Raw genomic sequence first — 21,916 nt, 5'->3', positions numbered from 1 at the left:
ATAAAAATTGTGAGAAGAAAAATAAAATTAGGGGCTGGGGTGTAGTCCAATGGTAGAGTGCTTATCTACTGTGTAGGTGCCCTTGGTGTCAATTCCTAAGGGCGGGGAACAAGGAGTGGTGAAGAAGAAGAAAATGTAAAAAGACAACTCCATTTTTAACATGGGCAAAGAACTTAGCTATTTCTCCAAGGAGGACATACAAATGACCAACAAATGCATAAAAGGATGTTGAACATCATTAGTCATCTGGGAATGCAAATCAAAGCCATAATGAGACGCCATTTCACACACACAAGGATGGCTATAATTAAAAAGTGAAAAAATTACAAGAGTTGAGTATGTGGAGGACCAGAATCCCTCACGCATTGCTAGGGGGAATGTAAAAATCCCACAGCTGCTGTGGAGAACAGTTTGGTGATTCCTCAATGAGCTAAACATAGAATTACACTACCTCCCAGCAACTCCACTTCTAACTACATGCCCCCAAAGAACTAAAAAGAGGATTCCCGACAAATGGCAATAGTTAAAAGGTAGCAAAATAAATATTGTAGTAGCCAAATAAACACCCATAAACTAAGCAACGGAAAAATGTGGTACCTGTATACAACAGAATACTATTGAGCCACAAAAAGCATCAAGTCCTGAAACAGGCTAAGACACCTGAAAACTTAATCAGTGAAAGAAACCAGACAGAAAAGTACACATATATTGTATGATACCATTTACGTAAAAGATTCATAATAAACTGGACTCAGTGGAGCAACCTGTAATACAAGCACTTGGGACTGAAGAAGAGAGTTACATGGGCTACAGAGTAAGACTCTTGTTCAAAAACAAACCCCAAATGATGATGATAATAAATATAAGTAATATAATTTAAGTAATAAATAAACAAATCCATAGGCATCAGTTTGGCTCTTCTCAGAGCCTGGATGAACTGTGAACAACTATTGAATGAATAGTGGTTTTATTTTGGAATAATGACAATGTTTTGGAACTAAATAGCAGAGGTAGTTGCACAACTTTGTGAAGATGGCCAAATGTCACTGAATTGTTCACTATAAAATGGTACCTCAAAAAAATCCCACTGAGGCTGGGCAGTGGTGATGCACGCCTTTAATCCCAGTACTCAGGAAGCAGAGGCAGGTGGATATCTGTGAGTTCAAGGCCAGCCTGGTCTACAAGAGCTAGTTCCAGGACAGCCTCCAAAGCCATAGAGAAATCCTGTCTCGAACACCCCCCAAACTCCACTGCATTGAAGATGTCCCCTATTGATCCCCTTGCTCATTTGTAGTGTCACCTCCTCAAGACAAATCTGTAAAAAGGCACCAGCTGGATCAAAGGACATGTGCATTAAAAAACAAACAAAAAGATGATGGATTGGGATTCTCAGAAACTTGGTCATAGTTCACACTGCAGTCTCTCTGTGTGAAGGTTGACTTGCTAGGGTAGCTTCCCCTTGACTTTGTATTAAGATAGCCATTGTTTGAATTTTTACCTTTCATTAATGAGATTGAGCATGTTTTACATGTTTGTTGATAATCATTTTTTAAAAGTTGACTTATTTATTAACATGGTTCCAAATAAACAAAATAATTAGAAGATAACCCCCAACTCAATTCACCCCACTCCCACAACATTCTTCTCAACACAAATAGTTTTCCCCAAACTACAAGCATAAACTGGTTCTGCTATTTCCATACACAATGTGCCTAAGAAACAGTTCGGGGAAATTTTAATGGGATTTGTCCTCTCCCAACCTCTAGTATAGGAATCCTTTTACAGAGTGACTGTTGCTTTAGAGCTTATCTTTGCCTTCTTCTGGGTTTTCTCTTCTTGAATTGTAGGGGAGTTTGTAGCTCACTGAAGATAGCTAGTAAAATCACTTAATTTGAGACTATCTCCACACTTCTTTGGTTATTGAACTTGCAGTGTCTCTCACTGTGGTGCAGACCTTTCCCACCTCGGGCTCAGTACATGATTGCCACATAATGGGACCTAAGTCAATGCTGGGAGGACTCAAGGAGAAGAACAGTTACTATAAACTTCTGGTGCTTCTCCACAGCTTCCCCTACAAGGCACCTAAACGCCTTTGGCAGCCCTCTTGGGAATCACTGTGGGTGCCAGGAGACATAGGCTAGCATTTGTTGGTAGTGGTGATAAAGAACACTGTGTGAGGAGGGTTGTGCTGAGCTGTGAGGATTGTATGCATGTTTATAAGCAAAATCAGGCATAACACAAACCATCAAAATCAGAAACCAGTTGTGTATTGGCAAGGGCGGGAAGTGCCATTCTCAAAATCAGCTAAGTACCACACACTTGTTCATTTTTTGTCTGCCCCTATCCTACCGTGGCCAATCATCTCCAGCCCTCTCCCTCTGCCTGGATTAGAGGAACTATCATTGCCTTGCAGCCTTCCTCCTAGAAAAGCCAGGATGCCTTCTCCTGAAGGCTTAATAGTCCCAGGGTAGGTATTACCAGAGGCATGGGAAACTGGAAGGAGGGAAAACTCTCATCCTTCCATCCATGAGCCTTCTCTATCAGCACCATTCAGCTTGCACCTGTTCAGAAAGCCCTTCATCTTCTCCAGAGCCCATTTGGTCTGGATGATCTCCGCACCATCACACTGATTTTCCTGCAGCTTCTCTTAGGGTGCTGAGGATGGAACCCAGTGGACAGACCACTACTGACACTTAAACAATGTACTGTAATCAGTGGAGGAGATAGACATGAATCAAACACAGAAACCCCGGCTCTCCTAAAGGCTTCTTTTTCTTTCTTTTTTTCACAGAATTGTCTCTTGACACAGACACACACACCCTTTTAGAGACAGGGTCTCAGTGTGTAGCCTTGACTTGCCTGGTACTTGCAATGTAGACTAGGCTGGCCTCAAACACAGAGAGATCCACCTGCCTCAACCTTAGACTGTTGGGATTAAAAGTGTGCACCATCATGCTCAGCTGGGGGTTTCTTTCTGATGGGAGACAAAGATGTGGCCTGGTGGAGTTATGCTGTGGGGAAAAATGAAGCAAGGGGATGGAGCTGCTCTTTTTAAAAATCTTATTAAAAAGATTTTAGGACACTCAGGGCTACATGAGAGACAATGGCTTAAAAAAAAACAAAAAGAAAATAGACCTGAAGAAGGCGTGTTGGAGGGATCAATGCTGATCAAACTACAGCTGTTTGAGCAGAGGGACAATAGATGTAAAGAATCTAAGATAAAGGGACTGGGAAGATAGCTGTGACTCCAGCTCTGAGACTCCAGAGCTCTGGCTTCAGCGGGCACCTGCATTCACTCACACACACACACACACTTTAAAAATAATTTTAAAACGTCATAAAAGAAAAGAATGTAAGGACAGCCTTGGGCCTAACCTATATGTCTTTCTAAATGTTTCTTACACATTTTTAAAGATGTAAGTAAACCACTCATTAATATTGAAATGTGTACCTTTGCAGTGATTTCTTCTTGAATGTCATATTTTTTTCTTGATTTTGTTGAAATTTAGGCTTAAATGCCTGGAATGCACTGAATTTTTTAAGGTCTTTCATTGTTGAGTTAGGTTTTTTGATAAACTTGTTTGTCTGAGAAAAAAAAAGACCAGCCTTGAGGCCAAGCATGAAGGCTCATGCCTTAATTCCAGCACTCAGGAAGCAGAAGCAGGTGGATCTCTGTGAGTTTCAGGCCATACTGGCCTACCAAGAGACTTCCAGGACAGTCAGAGATACATAGTGAGATCCTGTCTCAAGTAAGAAAGATGGATAGAAAATTTAAAGGAAGAAAGAAAGAAAAGCCTTAAGCTGGACAGATTGGTGCAAACCTGTAATTCCAGCACCAGAGTGCTTGAGGCACGCCTGGGCTTCATAAAGAGACCACGTTTGGCTGAGGGGGGTGGAGAGGAAGGAAAATAAGAAAGAAAAGACAAGTACTATATCATATCCAAGAAATGGCAAGACCAGTGTGCCCAGAGCTAAGAGAAACAAAGGGCAGAGTAGAAGCAAGTGTGGCAAAGTATGAGGAACAGTTCATATGCAGACTTGGCCTTTCCCTCTGGAGAGGATGAAGAGCTATTGAAGGTGCCTGAACTACGGATAGGATTCTTCTGTCCACTGTTTGGAGAACAGACTGAAAGGGGACAGGGGTTAGAGACCTGAGATGAATCAGTAGGCTACTGCAGTGACACAGGTAATAGACAAGAGCAGGAGAGGCAGAGGGGATGAACACAGTCGCAAACACCTGTAAGCTAATCAATGACAGAAGCAGAACAGAAAGCAATGGGAGACACACAGCAAGGAAGGAAAGAAAACGAAAGGAAGGAAGGAAGGAAGGAAGGAAGGAAGGAAGGAAGGAAGGAAGGAAGGAAGGAAGCGCCAGTTCAAAAGCACCTGTCATGCAAATCTGATGACCTGAGTTCAATCCCTAGAACCCACAGAGTGGAATTAATTCCTCTGACCTTCACATATACCACCATGGCATGTGCATCCCACATATCATACACACACACACACACACACACCTGAATAAAAATTAAAGCTGGGTGTGGTAGCACACGTCTTTATTCCCAGTACTCAAGAGGCAGAGGCAAGTGGATCTATGAGTTTGAGTCCAGACTAATCTACAGAGCAAGTTCTAGAACTGTCAGTGGTACACAGAAAAACCCTGTCTCGGAAAAACAAATAATAATAAATAATAATAATAATAACAAAAAGACGGGAGGGTCTGGCAACAAGGGCTGGGATACTGGCTGTGCAAGTGTTAAGAGCCTTGGATGCAGGCTGTACTAAATGGGTCTATTATAGGAGAGCGTGTGCTCATGAGGCGGATGCTGTCTGAGGGAGAGAGAGAATGATAATGGTGGGATTTAGGACTGAAACGTAGGATGAACAGAAGTTCTTGTTTACTGAACTTGGGGATATCTGAGAGAAGACAAACCTTACATGCCTATGCTCAGGGTAGAAGTCTGGAAGCATTCCAGGAAACCTAGAGCTCTCTCACTAGGGGTAGAAGTTGGATGAAGAAGGTCAAGGCAATGAGCACACTTTTCTGAGTAACCAACTGTACCAACCGCTATGGTTATCTGCCCGCATTACCTTCAATGACCACAACATCAAGGCTGGATTTCTCAATGTGGTATCCAAGTCTGGTTCCTGTAACCTCCCAAAGCCACTCCAGTACTAGTCTCCCAGTTCCCATCAAGGCTTCTGACTATGCTGTCCCCAATGCCTTGGCTCAGATGTCACCAGCTTATCTTCTGCTCCATTTCATCAACATCTGCTTTCCTATCTCCCCAGTGTAGTTATCAAGAATTCTTTGAGGACCAAGGTGATGTCTTGGTCTCCTCTGAGATCTTAGTGAGTGAAGCAGGGTTTCAGTCCACATTTGTGACCTGAATAAAAACTGCACAACAAATCATGGCTGACCCTAAACCCATTGCAGTGGGTCAGTAGGCCTGACTTCCCATGCAGTCCTATGTGACAAGAGGAGAACAGGGCCAAGGAGGTGAAGTCAGGCTTGGAACTGGATTCAGAATGGAAGGCTGACTCCATCCCCCAAGCAGCAGGGAACAGAGGTCAGGAGAGAATAATTACTCACATGTGTACAGCACTTGAGAGTTTATAGCCACAGACATTATCTCATCCAACCCTGGAACAGCCCCATGATGTAGATATTCTTATTTTTCCTCACCTTCCACCTAAGGAAACTGAGGCCCAAAGAGTCAGTCACTTGCCCAAAGTCAAATAGCTAGAAGTGGAAGCCTGGAGACTTGAACCAGGATCAGACTGTCACTATAAGACTACGCCACACATAGAACTAAGTGGGAGGTTAGCCAATAGCTCTGGCAACTGTTCCACTCTCTACCGATCCCACTATCCCAACGAGCTTTCCAGCTAATGGTAGCGTGAAATGACATTTACTAATCCCCTCAGGTCATTCCAGGACTCATCCATATTCCAGAGAGTGAGGAATCATCCATATTCCAGGTCCCAAAGGCAACAGTTGGGAGAGGCTTGAAGACAATGGAAGTCCAAAGAGTGGTCAAAGTCCCTGGGCAGAGGCATGCCTCACCGGGCTCTGAGAGAGGACAGCTTCCTCCCATGGTCCCCCAGCCAAAATCCCCCTAGAGAAGTCTCTCTCAGCCATGCTCCTTTCCGGCTGGGCACTGGGCCCGGACAGCCCTTGGCTGGCAAGCAGCTGGGCCCTTGCACCTGTCGATCTAGCTCCCATGCTTCACAAACACACACTCCCACCACCAAGCTCTGTGCTGCTTCCAGATGGCTGGTCACTTATGCTTTCACCTAACTTTAGACCTTTTTCTTTAGAATTTGATTTCTTTTCCTTAAGTTGTTTCCTTTCTCAAATGCCTATTCCCTACTGCTCCCTCTGTCTGCATCATTCTCTCTTTCCTCTCACTCATTTTTGGATTTCCCCACTGGATATACTTCTTCTTCCGTCTGTCTTTCACCCTTAACTCCAACCAGGTGGAATGCTAGCCAGCTTCCTCCTCTGTCACACAGTCATCTCTCCAGTGCCCATCTGCTCTAATATTGGGGCATTGTATGTTTTTTGTTGTTGTTGTTTTCTAGACAGGGTTTCTCTGTGGCTTTGGAGGCTGTCCTGGAACTCGCTTTGTAGACCAGGCTGGTCTCGAACTCACAGAGAGCTGCCTGCCTCTGCCTCCCGAGTGCTGGGATTAAAGGCGTGGACCACCAATGCCTGGATGGGGTTTTGTATGTTTTGTATGTATGTACTTATATGTGGGTGTATGTATATGTGCATACATGTGAAAACCGGCAGTCAACATCAGGTATCTTCCTCAACCTCTCTCCACCTTACTTTGGAGACAGGGTCTCACACTGAACCTGGAGCTCACTGATTTAGTTAGACTGTTGACCAGCAAGTCCCAGAGATCCTCCTGTCTCCACCTCCCTGGTAATGGGATTATAGGAGTGCTGGGATTTTAGGCCTCAAACTCACAAAGATCCACCTGCCCCTGCTTCCTGAGTGCTGGGATTAAAGCTGTTGACCACTACTTTTATTTTACATGAGTGCCGGAGTTTGAACTCAGGTTTTGTTATTATTTGTTTTTTATTAGCTTACATTCATTGTGTAAAATGGCAGGCTTCATTATGGCATTTTCATTCATGCCCATCATATACTTTGCTCATATTCTCCATTATTCTCCCTTGCTCTCTTCCCATTAGTTATTTTCCTCCCCCAAAATGCTCTCCCTTCTACCATCATTTCACATTCAGTTTGAAGAAAGGTAAGAAGTGTCATGGAAGAAGGGGAGAAAAGAGAAAGGAGGCATGAAAAAGTGGATTTAGATCCCAGTGTTGTCACTTGCTAGCTGTGTCCTCCACAAGTCACTTCACTCTCTGAGCATTCTTCCTTCAATTATAAAATAGGATTGATAATAATAATGACCACTTAACGTGGAGTAAGGAGAAAGTACGAAAGCTGACCTTGCATAAGGTGAGAAAGGTCTTTATGAAGTAAGTGGCAGGTGGCAATGGGTGTTCTTAAGGAGGCAGAAAGGTCCAGGGGTCAGTAGCAGAGACTCTGTGGCTGGTCTGCCTGGATTAACTCCTCAAGCTCAAGCACACTGGATGTACAGCCTTGGTAAGATGTTGCACACCTGTTTCTCTCCGTCAGGAACACAGGGACGACATAATAGTAGTACTCAGCTAACACCTTAGGCTGCTGTAGGACTAGGTGAACACTACGAACAGTGACAGCCTGCCACCTAGTAAGCACTCAGTGAACAGTACCACTGATGTTAAATTCAGACCCAGTAGGAATAATGCTCCCCTGAGCTCATGAACTTGGGGGTATTAGGAACCTAATCCATGTGGGATCTACATTCAAGTCTTCTGGGCCTCAAAGTCAGCTTCATGGAGGCTGTGCACTACAATTCAGCTTGTGCTCTTCTCACCAAGCCATTGGCCCTAGGATGAAACATGCACAAAGCCAGGAAGAACCAGCATACAATTCTAACTACCCTTGCCAGAGGGTACACTGTAATACAAAAGGACCTCCAGCAACCAGGCCTATGATCCTGTATGCTTAGGTGACAGCAGAGTCTGTACCCTGACCTCCTGAGATACATGCCCTAAGCTCCAGTTCACCTCCAGCTCCAATAGTTGATGTCCAGAGGGATAAATCTCTGTGGCAGTAGGGACCAGTGAAAATATTTATACTTCCCCAGGTTATGTACATGAACTGAATCACGCGTCTATGTTAACCTCTGAAGTCAAAGGCCAAGAACAACAATAGGGGTTAGTATCTCAACCTGGGACACTTACTCCTAACAACAGAGGCTGTAGCAGAGGAGGACAAGTGTGAAGTCTCAACTAAGGTAGAACTGGGAAGTTAAGCAGGAAAAGGCACAGGACATGAAGGAAAATGCCCCCGGCAAAAATATGAAATTGAGGGAAAGGGCCACTATATCTCAGGTCTTAAGCACAAGGAAGTTTCATCAGCCTGATGTTGCTGGGAGCAAGATGAAAATGGCTTCAACTAGGGCTCAGACGTAATTCATGGTAGAGCATTTCCATAACATGGGCTTCAGACTTCGAACCCTAATACTATGAGACAAAAACAAAAATTTCCCCACCTTTTAAAAAACGAAGTAAGCTTCTGGGTGGCGGTGCACGCCTTTGATCCCAGCACTCTGGAGGCAGAGGCAGGAGGATCTCTGTGAGTTCAAGGTCAGTGTGTTCCAGGATTGTCAGGGCTACACAGAGAAACCTTGTCTCCAAAAAGAAAAGAAAAAAGTAAGTAAGCTGAAAGATAGTGTTATGCTGAGAGAACACACAAGACCCCAAAGGCTTGTGTTCCAGAAGCTAAAAAGAAACCAGGAAGTATCTGGCATCCCTAAGGCCTAGCCTACATGTATTTAGAAAAGCAAGATGAGGCCTCTGTCAATTCTTGGCGTGGGGAAATTTACAGACTGAGATCCCCTCACACTACCCTTCAGGGATTTAAAGCATGTGTCTATGATTGTGCTACGCTAGAGGGGCCAGAGAGGGGGAAGGAGGTGTGGCTGCAGGAAAGACAGTGTCTCTGGGGTCCTCAGGAGAAAGCTCCTTTCTGTGTCAATAGCGGGAGGCAGGGGAAAGTTCTCCACAGTTTGGCCCACAGTCATCCCGATGATTGCTCTTTTTGACACAACCTCACACTTTCTTTCCAGTCCTATATTCCTGGCTGTGTGCAAGCTATTTCCACTTGGATGTTCTGCCAACAGCTTAAACTAAACATGCTTAAAGCAGAGTTTTGCTTCCCCCACAAAGCCTCACACCTTCCCAAAGCCTCCAGCTTCACTGCCGAAACCCAACAGCTCAGGGCCAGGCTGCCTGGCTGCTACTCTCTTCCCTTCTCTGACACCTCACACTCCCTTTCTTTGAACCCTACACCTTTCCCTGGATGACATTTCTTTCAGAGTTCCCTTTGCCATCCATCAGGCTGTAGCCGGCTCCCACCCTGTACACCGTCTCTAGAGATGGCTACGACTGCCCCTAACTGGCGTCCTATGATTGCCTCTAACTGGGTTCTTCCCTCAACTGGAAGCACTCACACTTTCTGCCCACATGTGTTCACCATTTACTGCAAATGGTTGTGGTGAAGTATCCATTCTAGTGGAAGGAAGGAAAGAATAGACACAGACAACAGAGGAGTTGGTAGCCTAGGGGAGTTTGGCCTTAAAGGTGAGTCAGAGCTTGTTGTGAATTCCAGCTCTGCTATTTGCTAGCAGTACAATCTCTCTGAGCCTTGATACCTTATCTCCAAAATGGGGGTGAGGGATGGGATCCTTGTAGCATAGTGTGCAGAAGGCTCTGGTTTCATTCATCTTTATCACAGCAAAAAAAATCAATCAATCAATAAGTAATTCAACAACATAGACATGATAGTCTTGGTTTCCTAGGGCTCTTGGGAGGTTAAATGTTAGAAGGGAACACAGAGGAGGGGCCTACATTGGCCTGCCATTCCCAAAGAAAGGAATGGGCAGAACCATCAAGAAGGATGGAAGAACCCTAATGGCCGGAACTGCTTGTATATCTTTATTTTTTTCTGTTATGCATAAATGACAGGAATTCAAGTAGGGAGTCTGTTCAACCAGGCCTAGTTGTTGGCCCTCTCCAAACATTTCCCCCATCCCTTTGTAAATAAGAAAGCACTAGAATCCTCAGCCTGACTAGAGCATCAAGAGGTGCCAGTTATCTGCAGATTTCTATTTCTTAGGACCCTTTCCTCCTGGTAACTGGTATTGTTCCATTTCTTCTTCTCCATCTTTTTTTTAAGCACAGGAGCAAAAGCAGGCCTGTCCAAGCCTGCTGGGCTGGCCAGGGTCAGAGGAATGCAGCCGCTCCCTCCATTGGGTGGCCAGGCCAGGCCAGGCACTCGATCAGGCTGGCAGCAGCAGGAGCAGGCCAGGCCTGGGAAGCTCCAGCACCTTGCTCAGAGGGGCTGGAAAGCACTACAGACATTAGCTCATCACTCCCTGGCAGGGGCCTACTGGTCTGCTATTCTCACTAGCATCTCCCAGATGGGGAAATGGAGGCACAGGCACACTTGGAGTGACTGCCGATGCCCAGGGTCCTAAGATGGCTTCTGGGCAGAGTCCCCAGATTGGTAAGGAAAGAAGGGTCACCAGGACTTCCGCTAATGGATTTCATTTCCTCTTGTTTGGATTGTTCAGATGGAGGTGATTGTTAAAAAGGGACCCAGATTACGGCCTCAGAAGGGAACAAGGAGAGAGAATGAGGGTGGATGGGACGGGTAAACCCTAAAGAGCTGCAAATGCACTCAGAAATGGCTAACTACTCTCACTGAGAACAGGTTCACCACTAGCAGGGCTGCTGCAGTAAGCGGTACTGAGACAGTCCACAGAACCAACACGAAGGGTTAACAACAGTGCTTGGGGGTTGGCTATTATGTTTTCCTCCACTTCATTCCTGTTCACTCAAAATCCTGTTCAATGAACAATTACAACATTTATGATCAGATAAAATGTTATTTTTAATTATTAAAAAAGAGAGGGAAAAAAACCAGAGCTGAGTATTCAGTTCACAGGTACAGTGTGCATGAAGCCCTAGTTTGATCCCCAATACTACAAAACAGAGACAAAAAAGGGAAGTTTGGAGAGATGGCTCAGTTGTTAAGAGCACATGCTGCTCTTCCAGAAGACCCAGATTCAGTTCCCAGCATCTTCAAGGCCATTCAAAACCGTCCAAAACTCCAGTCCCAGGGAATCTAGCACCCTCTTCTGGCTCTGTGGGGACCAGGCATCATGTGCAGGATGCACATATATAAATGCAGGCAAAACATCCATACTCATAAAATAAAAATAAATAAACCATTTTTTTAACTTTTCAAAGCCGGGCAGTGGTGGTGCACGCCTTTAATCCCAGCACTCAGGAAGCAGAGGCAGGCGGATCTCTGTGAGGTCAAGTCCAGCCTGCTCTACAGAGCGAGTTGCAAGACAGCCTCCAAAGATACACAGAGAAAGCCTGTCTCGAAAAACCACAAAAAATTTAAAAATCTACAAAAATAAAAACATTTCAAACAATAAAGAAAAAGAAGATAAGCCAACAGCGCCTGGGATGTGGATAGAGTGCTGGCTTGGAATGAGAAGACCCAGGACAAGTAGCTCTAACTCTTTGAATCACAGCTTTCCATACAGTGGAGATAACAACATGCAGTTGGCATAAAATTAAAAGAAATAATCTTTGTGAAAGAGGCTGTTTAAGAAAAATATTCATCAAAAATTTCAAGCATTCACAAAAGAAAACATCGCATTGAAGCTTCATGCACCCATCTTCAACAATTTTCTCACTTAATCCACTCTCCTCTGCCCCACACTAGTTTACTATTTTAAAGCAAATCCCAAATAAGCATCCCCTTCCCATAAATACTCCAATATTAAACTGCTTTATGTTTACATTTTTCATAATTAAAAAGAATACATAATAACTATAGAAAATTTGGAAAATGAAGAAACAATTTATTTATAAAGGAAAGAATAAAAATCACTCATATCCCACCACACAGAGACAAACACATTTTGGAATAATCTGTTATTTTTTCTATGCACATATTAATTTTTGGCAAAAATTGGATCATATTGTATATGCTATTTTTAGGTACCATTTTATTTTAATTATAAAAATAATAAGGCCATATTACAGAAAAATGAGAAGAACTTACCCACAATCCCTTAGCAGCTAATATAAAAACTGTTAATAGTTCAATATACTTCCTTCCCATTTTTTCAATTTGCATTCATAATTTTACAAGTAGAATACTACTGATTATGCACTTTTCAAGTTATGAATCTATTCTAATTGTGAGAAAACAATGTAATCATACTACAAAAAATTTGAGAAAGGAAAGGTATTACAATCCCACTATTCAATTATAATTGCTGTTAATATTTTGGTATATTTTCACCCAACAGTTTTTCTATGTACACATAAGTTCAACAAAAATAGATTCCAAGTACTTAAGAGGCTGAGGCCAAACGACTGGAAGTTCAAAGCCTTCCTAGGCTTCAAAAAAAGCAAAATATACTTTTTATGGAGTTTATTAACTATAAGTGTATATTTACTTAAAAGAAAAATAAACCAGATGTGGTGGCATACACCTTTAGTCTCAGCAGTTGAGGCAAGTGGATCTCTATGAGTTAGAGGCCAGCCTGGTCTCCATATTGAGTTCGTGGACAACCAAAGCTACATAGAGAGACCCTATCTCATGACAATGACATTGGACTGATAAGATGATTGAGCAGGTAATGAGTCTGATGACCTGAGTTACATCTCCAGGATGCACATGTGAAGCTATCCTCTGACCTCTACACATACAAGGTGGCAGGTACATAAAAGCACACATGCACACGTTCTCTCTCACACACACACCAAATAAATAAGTACAACAGAAAAGAGTAATACACTATGTAATATAGAGAAAATAGAAAAAAACAATTCAGAATTTTGCCCCTTGCTGACACTGTCTTTTGGGTGTTTTTCTGACTATTGCTTTATTTGTGTATTCATACATGGTTGGAAGCATAGAAGGATTCATTTTGGAGCCTTTGTACCCTCTGCACCTAGGCATAATATTTATGCAACTTTGTACTCAGGGCTTTTATTCAATATTTTCTCATGAATAAAAGTTTTTAAAATCAGTAATTTGGAAGGTAGTAGTTAAGATACCAAGGAAAACTCCCTGGCCATGAACTTTTATGGCTGGTTTCTATTAAAAAACAATTCTTCATATATGTACATGAAGGAGAATTGTTCATATAGGAGTGTATGTATGCATGCATGTATGTATGCTTATTTATATGTATCCCAGGCTTTTCTGAAATTTGCTGTGTAGCCCAGGTTGGCCTGGAATTTGCCCTGTAACGCAGGTTGTCCTGGAACGAATTATCCTGTCTCTGCCTCCTGAGTACTGGGGTAACAGGCTGTGTGTGTGCTACCACAATGGCTCTTCTAAATATACTCAAATAAAAGTGTGTAGGGGTGGGGTGAAGAGATGACTCAGGAGTCAAGAGCATTTACTGCTCTTGCAGAGGCCCTTGGTTCAGTTCCCAGCACTCACATAGTAGCTCACAAATCACCTGTAACTCCAGTTATAGGGAGTCCAACTCCCTCTTCTGGCCTCCTGCATGCATGCAGTATAAATGAAATCACAGAAGTGCACACATACACATACTTTGCGATTTAAGTCTGTACTTTTAAACTTTTCTATACACACATCAAGTCTATTTTCAGAGTTCACTTCTACATTTACAGGCTGACCTATAAAACATGATTATCTTTTATTGATCCCATTATTATTCTTGTCATATAGTCCAGGTAGCTTTTGCTGTGGCGAGTGGAGTTTTTGAAAACAAATCTGCATTCTCATCTCCTTTTTCTTCCTGAGTTTATAGACCTCTTTCATCCCCCTCTCGGTCTGATATTCAAATTACTCTGTCAGCAAGTATTATTGACCCTGAAGAGTGTGAGCTGAGGCACGGACAGGGCCAAAGGAAAATCAAAAGTCACATTACAATATCAATCCCAGCATGTACTAGCCATTTTACTACATAGCATCAGTCAAGCGAAGGCTTTCTTCATAACCCTTACAGATTATGTAAATTTGTTATGGTATCTATTTAATAGGAAAACTGAGCACATATACACCAACACAGTCTCTTACCCTAAGACCACACAGCTAGCAAATGGCAGAGCAGGCATTTAATCCGGGCGACTGACCCTTGAACCTGCACTCTGGACCTCTTCTTTGCCCTCCAAGGCAGCAGGTTGTAGGGGTGTAGAGTAAAGACTGCAGCCAGCCTCACCAGAATCAAAACTCCCTTCCTCTTGACTGTGCCAACTTGGGCACTTCTCTGAGGCTATTTCACCTTTGGTACCTCAACCTCACTGGGCTGTCATACGAGTTAAATGAGAGGATGGAAGGGAGAGAATGATCGATGCCCGGTTTGTGGCTGGCATTTAGAAGGTTATTGCTGGGTAAGCATCACTTCTCCCTTGGCTTCACAAGCTTGTGGTCTAGTTGCCAAGTTGGAGAAAAGAGTTTAGCGGAGCTCCGAGGTAGCCCCGAGCTCCGAGCTAGCCTGGGGCGGGCTGGGAAGTCAGTGATCCAAAGCATTTTTTACTAGAAATGCAAATATCTTCTTTGCTCCCTCTCAGCCTCAGCCACTAACCTCAACTCTCATTCCCCCAAAAAGAAATGGGTGGCTTTCCTGCTTCAAAGCTTAAAGACCCTCTTATTCCTACTCCCTGGGAGGTGGGCAGTGGCGATGACAGGAAGTCATCCGTGGGGGGGGGGGCTTTCTGGAACTTGGGCATATAGAAATGTGGTGGAGGGCGCTCCTTTTTCTGCCCTTCAATAGTCCCGATGGGGGAGGGGGCTAGCTGTTGAGCAACTGCTCCGGAGACACTCCAGAAGCTGAGATGAACATATGCCTCTTTCTAACAATTGGCCTGGGAGCCATCCAATAGACGGAGGGCGGATCCACAGGTCTGGGATCCGGAGCCTGCAGCCCAGCTGTGTCCGCAGTTAAGGAACCATCTCCAGAGTCCAAAAAGAGGAGGGGGCAAGACCAGGGGTCCAAATTAGCAGCCATAATTAAAGTCTAGCCTAAGGCCGCTCCTTCTCCACCCTTGCTTTCACAAAAAGTTTCACAAATACCAAGAAGCTTTGAAGGTGTACCTCTCCTGCTACCCCAGAAGAGCCTTAGGGTCCCACATATCGCGCCTTTTCCCTTCAGGAAACTAGGCATGACCCACAACCTTAGAGCCAAATGAGAAAGTGCAGTGATGGTGTGTGACATGTGCTCCCTACCCAAGTTTGACTTGCAAAAGAGTGGGAGGAGGCAAGCAATGAGTAGCACAAGGAAGGCAGCTTTCCAGTCGAACAGGGGGAGTGGGGTTCCCTGGTTGTCCAGGGTACTCACCGCAGCTTCTTCGAAATGCCAAAGAAGAGCCTTGATCTGTCCCTTCATTTGCGCCCCCTCTTGTAAGCAAGCAGGTCATTTCATCAACAAACAGGACCCCGTTAAAAGAATTCAGGGCACTTGCGATCCTAAAAGAAGAAAAAAGATCGTCAGGTCTTCAACGCCAATTAAAACACAAGACACACGGTGAAAATGCCTTTGCAAAATTCCTCCCCCATTTTCCTTAACAACGTACTTTCTCAAAAGACCATGTTTTGCAAACAGTGTAAACTGAGTTGTTGAGAGGAGGGGGTGGGAGGGGGTGAGGATGAGAGTGGAGAGCTTGATTAGAGGGGGTAATCTTGGTGGCCTTCCTGCAAGGGGTGAAGTGGGAGTTTCCAGCCACAGGGAATGCCTTGAAATGAGAATCCCCAGATCTCTTTCAGCAAGGATTTGTAAGACAACGTACCAACACAAGAGAGATGTGCTCCAAGTGCAGAATGTTGTTCTTGCTAGATGTGAATAATTATATAATCATAATAAAATAACCTGGCGTCGTAGAAAGGCAAGAGGAATTTCTGCGAACTCTGTGGCAAGCCTTTCGAACCCGCTGCCTGTAGTTGGCTTTTCCGTAAGCCATGTGAGTTGCACGCATGCACCTAGCCCCACGGTCCGGTAGAACAGCATTTCTCAGCGTCGTTGCATCCTGCCAGCCCCTTTTTTGCCCTGGATGACCACTGGACGAAAAGCCTTGAAACCAACCCTGGGCCTTGAGGGAAGCCACGGCTGCCATACGATCTCTCTAATAAGCTGCCCTGAACAAAATGTACGGAGTTTAGGGGAAAAGGCATCCTCCAGCCTAAGCCATTCCACGACGATGTAGCCCGTTGAGGGCAAATCGGCTCAGAGAAAGCTCTGCAGAAAACTAAGACCATGTCCCATGTGCAAGTCCCTCCTCTGGGTCTTTCCCTAAGCCAACAGCTCTCCTCTCTATCCATTGAAGCTCGTCCTGGCCACCCGCTTGATTTAGGTCAGAAAACAGACACTAACAGCTCTCCCTCGCCTCGGTGAAATTACTAAGTGGAATTTATTGGGCAAGTCCATGCAGGGTGGTGGGGAGAGCCCACGTCCTGGCTTCGGGCTGCCACCAGTTTTAGAAACATAGATACAGGTCAGGGCACTGGGAGAGAAGTGATAATAATCTGGGACCATCAGCCCCACCCCGGTAGCTGTGTCGTGCCCCCAGGGCTGAGGGACAGGAGGGGACGCACGGACTCCGCTCCCTAGCCCGCCCTCCGCTTTCACAAGATCCACGGTGACTGCACCAGCTCGAGCGCCTTTAAAGGGCCACACACGCCAGCCGCCTCTATAAAATGATCCTGGCGGCACAGCTGCAGAAGTGCGCTGCTGAGCTGCGGTGAGGAGGCTCGCTCCGCCCGGCTGCTCCTCCTACAGCCTATCGGCGCGGGGCTGCTCCCAGCTAGGAGGACCAGACTAGAGGAAGGCACAGCACCCTCTTGGACCCTCCGTAAGTATCCAGTTCAGATTTTGCCACCAACTCGCCCACGAGCCAGGACATGTGCTAATAATGCCCTAAGCCGGTTATAAAGACGTGAAAATTGGGGGGAGAGGGGAAAAAAGGGGGGAAAAGGGTCTGTCCTTCCTGGGATTCCTAGCCAAGACCAGCCTGCTGCTATGTGCGTGTGTGCCAGCGCTCTCCGGGCGCCCATGGGGGCTTGAGAGCTGGGTCCCCACGCAGAGAACCAAGAGTGGTGGCGGCTGCTAACGCCACCGCCCCGGAGTCCGGCGCCGGAGCTGCGGGCGGGCGGGCACGAGCGCGGGCTAGGGCTGATCGGAGCTGCACGGTGCAGTACGGCGGCGCGGCGCGGCGCGGCTGTGTAGGCTTTGCCCAGGCGCCTTGGGGTCGGGTGGCCTCCCGTGCGGCTGGCCGGGGGCTCTGAAAGAGAGCTGCTAGCGGTGGTGGTGCCAAGAGGCTGGGGGCTCGGCCGCTTCGTCCGAGCCTCTATCCCTGCAAGGTTCCCTCTCTTCCGGGCAGGCAGCCTGGCTGGAGGTAAGCCGGGCCGCCGGGCAGAGCGCCGGGCTGAGGCAGCGGGAGCCGAGGGCACAGCCGGCAGTCAGGCGATCCGAGGGTCCGGGGGACTTGTTTGCTGCTGGAGGTGTCGGGCCAGAGGGGGACGGCAGCAGGCAGGACTCGGGTGATCACTTGTCTGGAGGAATCCGCAGCAGCGGCAGCAACAGCAGCTCCTCTCCTGCGCCCGCGCTTTCCTCAGGCTCTGCTTTCCCCGACTTTGCCAGTCGCTCCGGCGGCATCAGGCCGATCAGGGGCCGCACAAAGCTCTTGTTCCCTTTGAGGGTTGGAGGCGACAGGGGCTGCGGGCCGAGTCCCGCCGAGCTGAGGGCTGCAAGTTGGAGCCTTCGGGTAACTTGCTTTTCCCCACGCAGCCGACCCCGCTCCTGCCCCCGGGCACACACCCCTCTCAAGGGGAAGTGGGCACCAGCCCCTGCCTCCCGGGGCGCCTGATCTAGGGTGGGACAGCTAGGCAGGGTCATGCCACTTTTGAGTACTGTGACCTTGGGCAAGTTCTTGCACCTCTGGGAACCTCAAACGTTCTTTTAGCGGGGCCAGGAGCAGCGGCGGCTCCGGACGCTCCGAGGACACTTGGAAGTGTCGGTGAGGCGCGCGAGCTGCAGCCACTGGCGCCAAAGTGCGCCCCCGCGCGCGGAGACGCTGCGAGTCCCCAAAGTCGCGCTGACGCGGAGACCCCGTGCCTCGTCGCCTATCTGCTTCCAAGCACCTGAGGTAATAGAAGCTTGGAGCCTTGGGCACGGCCGCTCGCGCCTGGCGTCCAGGGCTACGTCTGGCCAACACTCGCTCCGGGTGGCTCTCTCCGGGCGGGCGGGCGCGTCGAGGAGGCCTGGAGAGCTGAAGGTAAACAAGGGGCCTTTAGTTCTCAGGTGGCGAGGCTCACTGGGCTGCTTGGAGAGCGGGCAAGCCAAGCCGCAGTGCTGTTGGGATTTTTTAGATCTCTCAGTAGCAATGGAGATGGAGTCTACCGGTTGGTGTCATTTTTAACTTTTGCTCTCCGGACAGGTTCAAGGCCCCCCACCTGCAGCTCCCTTTTCTCCCCCACCCCTTTTCACCCTCCTGGACGGTGGGCCAGGGCCGACCGACACGGAGGGTGGCCAGGCGGGGCCGGGCAGCGGGAGGCGCGAGCCGCGAGCCGCGGAGCCGGCACTTGTTGCGCGGCTTTTTCACAGCGGCTTGCCGCGGCTTCGCAGTGGTCACTTCACGGCTCACCCAGACATTCGGGGGTCAAGTTTTTTTCCCTCAAATGGTTCGAGGGGTCGGGTGGGGCATAGAAAATGAGATCGTGAAGGGCAGGAAATAAGATCACCCCTTAGACGGGCTCCCTGCTTTCCGAGCGGGCTGGTGCGCCTAGAGGGGAATGCTACAAGGGCCTGCCTGGAGATCCCACACCAGAGCACAAGCACTTTCCTCGGATATCCCCCCATTAGTGTTGCTCTTGGGGTGGGGGTCTTTTGTACATTCGGGTATGAGTGGCCTACGGGAGACAGAAGGTGAAGCGATGAGGAACTTGAATAGTGACGCTGCTGACCCTGCTGACAGTGACGCGTGGTAGCGCCCTTGTCTGGAGATAGATGGCTGAAATATCCTAGGATTGCCTCAGACCACTGTTTGCACTTCAGTCAAGCAAAGGTGCGGGAGTCAGCAAGTGCCCCCCCTTGCTTTCCCACCCCAAAACAGGCGGTTGTTGAAAAGGGAAAAAGGATAGTGGATAGTGATACCATTAGAAACCAGCCATTGTTAACAACCACTGGGGGTAACAAGGAGAGTAGAGTTCCAGAAAATTCTAACCCTCTTCGGGAAAAGGACTCTTGGGTTCCCTAAGGTGAATATGTGAGGTTTAAAAAATATGATTCCAGGAAAAATAAGAATTTTTAATTTTCTGAGTTGAGGGTGATTGGTTGTTAGTTTTTTGCTTTTGTCCCTCATTCTCTTATCTCTCTGGCACTTGGGCAAGAGAATCATTTCTTTAGAAGCCATCTGAGTAATTTCAGCTATGAGGACTTGGCCTATGAGGACAGACTTGTGGCAAAGGACTTCTAGATGCTGCTCTTCAAACTGCTGCTGCTGCTTCCAGACTGAAAACCATCGGATTTTTCCTCCAGGAAGAATCCTTTCTCTCATCCACACATGGGTGTGGCCTGGCTCTGGGCTTTGGGACAGTTGTCCTGGGACTGTCTTGTAGGGGCTTGAGACTTGGAGGAACTGAGCTATTTCCAGCTAGTCTGTGACTCTTGCTGCCTCACGGCCTCCAGAACATCCTGGTCTGCAGTCTTTTTCCAGGCATGCCCCCAAGACAGGGTTCTGGAGACCCTAGGTCATCCTTCTCCTGAATTCTCACTTTCCCCCAGTCCCATTGGAGGCCTGGGTGCTAGTGGTCCATTGACATGGTGTGCTGCTTTCTCCAGGACTTGTCTGCTCTAGGAATGAGGAATAGTGTCATCCCTGCATCTGGACTCTGAAATAACCTGTATGAGTAAATGTTCATGTGTTCTCTCTTAGCGGTGGGGGAGGTTGTCAGCCCCTGGCTGAACAGAGCATGCTTCTGGCCTCAGGTCAGAGTTCCAGCTCTGACTCTGCTCCCTGTTTTGAGTTTAACCCAACTAGCATATCCTTGTGTAGCTAAAGGAATTCGCCCTGACTTGGAATTTTCTAGTGATTCCTTTGTCAAGAAAACTTTCACCTTTATCGTTTCTTCTTTTTTACGTACAGACCAACATCTCCAGCTGGAGGCATCAACTCGCACCAGTTCATCTGACTTCTGGCCAGACTCTGAAATGCCAACTATGTCACGGCCTGCACTTGATGTCAAGGGTGGTGGCACCTCCGTGAAGGAGGTGGGTTTCGCCACTTTACAGATAAAGATGTTACGGCATGGCATGGAAAGATGGACTTTAAGGGAGGAGGCCACGCATCAGGTCTTCCTAGGTGCGACATGTAGCCAGTGTGCTTTACCAAAGAAGATACAGCAGGGCTTTGACAGGGAAAAATGAGAATAGCTTTTGTCTAAAAACAATCGAACTGAACTCACGAGGGGTATTGAAAGACAGACAGCAGGGAGGGAGCAAAAAAGCAGAATTGGAACAAGACCACTGTGACAAAGAGATTGCAGTGAGACTGAGAAGAGGGACAAAGGGGTGCCCTTTTAGACGGGGGGGGGGGGGAGGGGCACCTAGAGTAGCAGGGGAGGGAGGCCCACTTCGGATAACGGGCTCTCCAGGAATACACGTGAGGTCCGAACCTCGGAATCAGAACCACAGTAACAAAAGGAACCTAACTGTCGGGGCCTCTTCCTGCCACCTGCCCACGATTAGCACCAAATTCAGGGCATGCAGGAGCGTTCCAGATCCAGTGGCTGGCAAAGAGAAAACCGGGAGGAGTGCTACTACTGTCATTCCTTTCTGTCTTCTAGGACACCAACCAGGAGGTGAACTCTCTGGACTACTCTAACCTCGGAGTGAAGGATCGCAAAGCTGTGGCCATCCTGCACTACCCTGCGGTCACCGCAAACGGAGCCAAAGCCAATGGAGCCCCCACTGGCTCCCCTGGATCAGCATCTCCAACAGGCTCTCCTACCACCACCTCCCCTGCTAAACCCCCACCCTTCAACATGCATCCTGCCCCCCACCTGCTGGCGAGTATGCAGCTGCAGAAGCTGAATAGCCAGTATCATGGGGCAGCAGCGGCTGCTGCTGCCACTCCAGGCCAGCCAGGGGAGGCAGGGCCCCTACAAAACTGGGGTTTTGGGGCCCAGGCCGGAGCAGCGGGAGGGGCGGGATCGGCCTCTCCTCCTGCCGGTGCCCAGAGCCCAGCTATCATTGATTCTGACCCAGTGGATGAGGAGGTGCTGATGTCTCTGGTGGTAGAACTGGGGCTAGACCGAGCCAATGAGCTCCCTGAGCTGTGGCTGGGGCAGAATGAGTTCGATTTCACTGCAGATTTTCCCTCTGGCTGCTGATGCCAAGTGTCCCTAAAAATCGAGGAGCAAAGCCACCAATTCTGTTGTAAATAAAAGTTACTTGCAAAGAGATAAATGTCCGGGTGTGTTCTTCATGGGGGTCTAACGTTGTGGGGCGCGCTCTGATAGTCTTGGTAATTCTGGGTTGCAAGAGTCTGAAGACGGTGGGTGGAGAGGGCTGGCACAGGTGGTCTCGAAACTCTGCCCGAATCTCCTCAAGAGTCCAGGTACTTAACTTCAGTTCCCCAACACTGTCCTATTGAAGGTTGGCCACAAAAGCTGGTGGTCAAGGCATTCTTGGAAGACAAGTTGCTTCAAATGTGTCTGCAGCTTCCTTGCCATTGGCACACCCTTGGCTACATGGCATATGCTACCAACTCTAAAATCCAGCAACCCAGGGTTGAATAG

The 21,916-nt window shown here is 47.4% G+C and overlaps 1 protein-coding gene across 4 annotated transcripts; it reads left to right on the top strand.

The window, feature by feature from the left end:
• Positions 1–16,823: 16,823 nt before the first annotated feature.
• Cited1 (Cbp/p300 interacting transactivator with Glu/Asp rich carboxy-terminal domain 1) lies at positions 16,824–21,576 on the top strand. Of its 4 annotated transcripts, none has more exons than XM_005081212.4 (3): positions 16,824–16,971; positions 20,263–20,387; positions 20,963–21,576. In XM_005081212.4, the coding sequence occupies exons 2-3, from the start codon at positions 20,328–20,330 to the stop codon at positions 21,506–21,508; spliced, it is 606 nt and encodes a 201-aa protein (XP_005081269.1). In that variant the 5' UTR covers positions 16,824–16,971; positions 20,263–20,327; the 3' UTR covers positions 21,509–21,576. The 4 variants fall into 4 exon arrangements, with proteins under 4 accessions (XP_005081269.1, XP_012976764.1, XP_012976765.1 ...); XM_013121310.3 differs by lacking the exon at positions 16,824–16,971 and adding an exon at positions 17,127–17,514; XM_013121311.3 differs by lacking the exon at positions 16,824–16,971 and adding an exon at positions 17,582–18,264.
• The last annotated feature ends 340 nt before the right edge of the window (positions 21,577–21,916 follow it).

This window comes from Mesocricetus auratus, unplaced genomic scaffold (assembly GCF_017639785.1).
Source record: "Mesocricetus auratus isolate SY011 unplaced genomic scaffold, BCM_Maur_2.0 Super-Scaffold_100003, whole genome shotgun sequence".
Classification (NCBI taxonomy): domain Eukaryota; kingdom Metazoa; phylum Chordata; class Mammalia; order Rodentia; family Cricetidae; genus Mesocricetus; species Mesocricetus auratus.
Note: the sequence above shows the minus strand (reverse complement) of the source record. Positions and strands in the feature narration are given on the sequence as shown.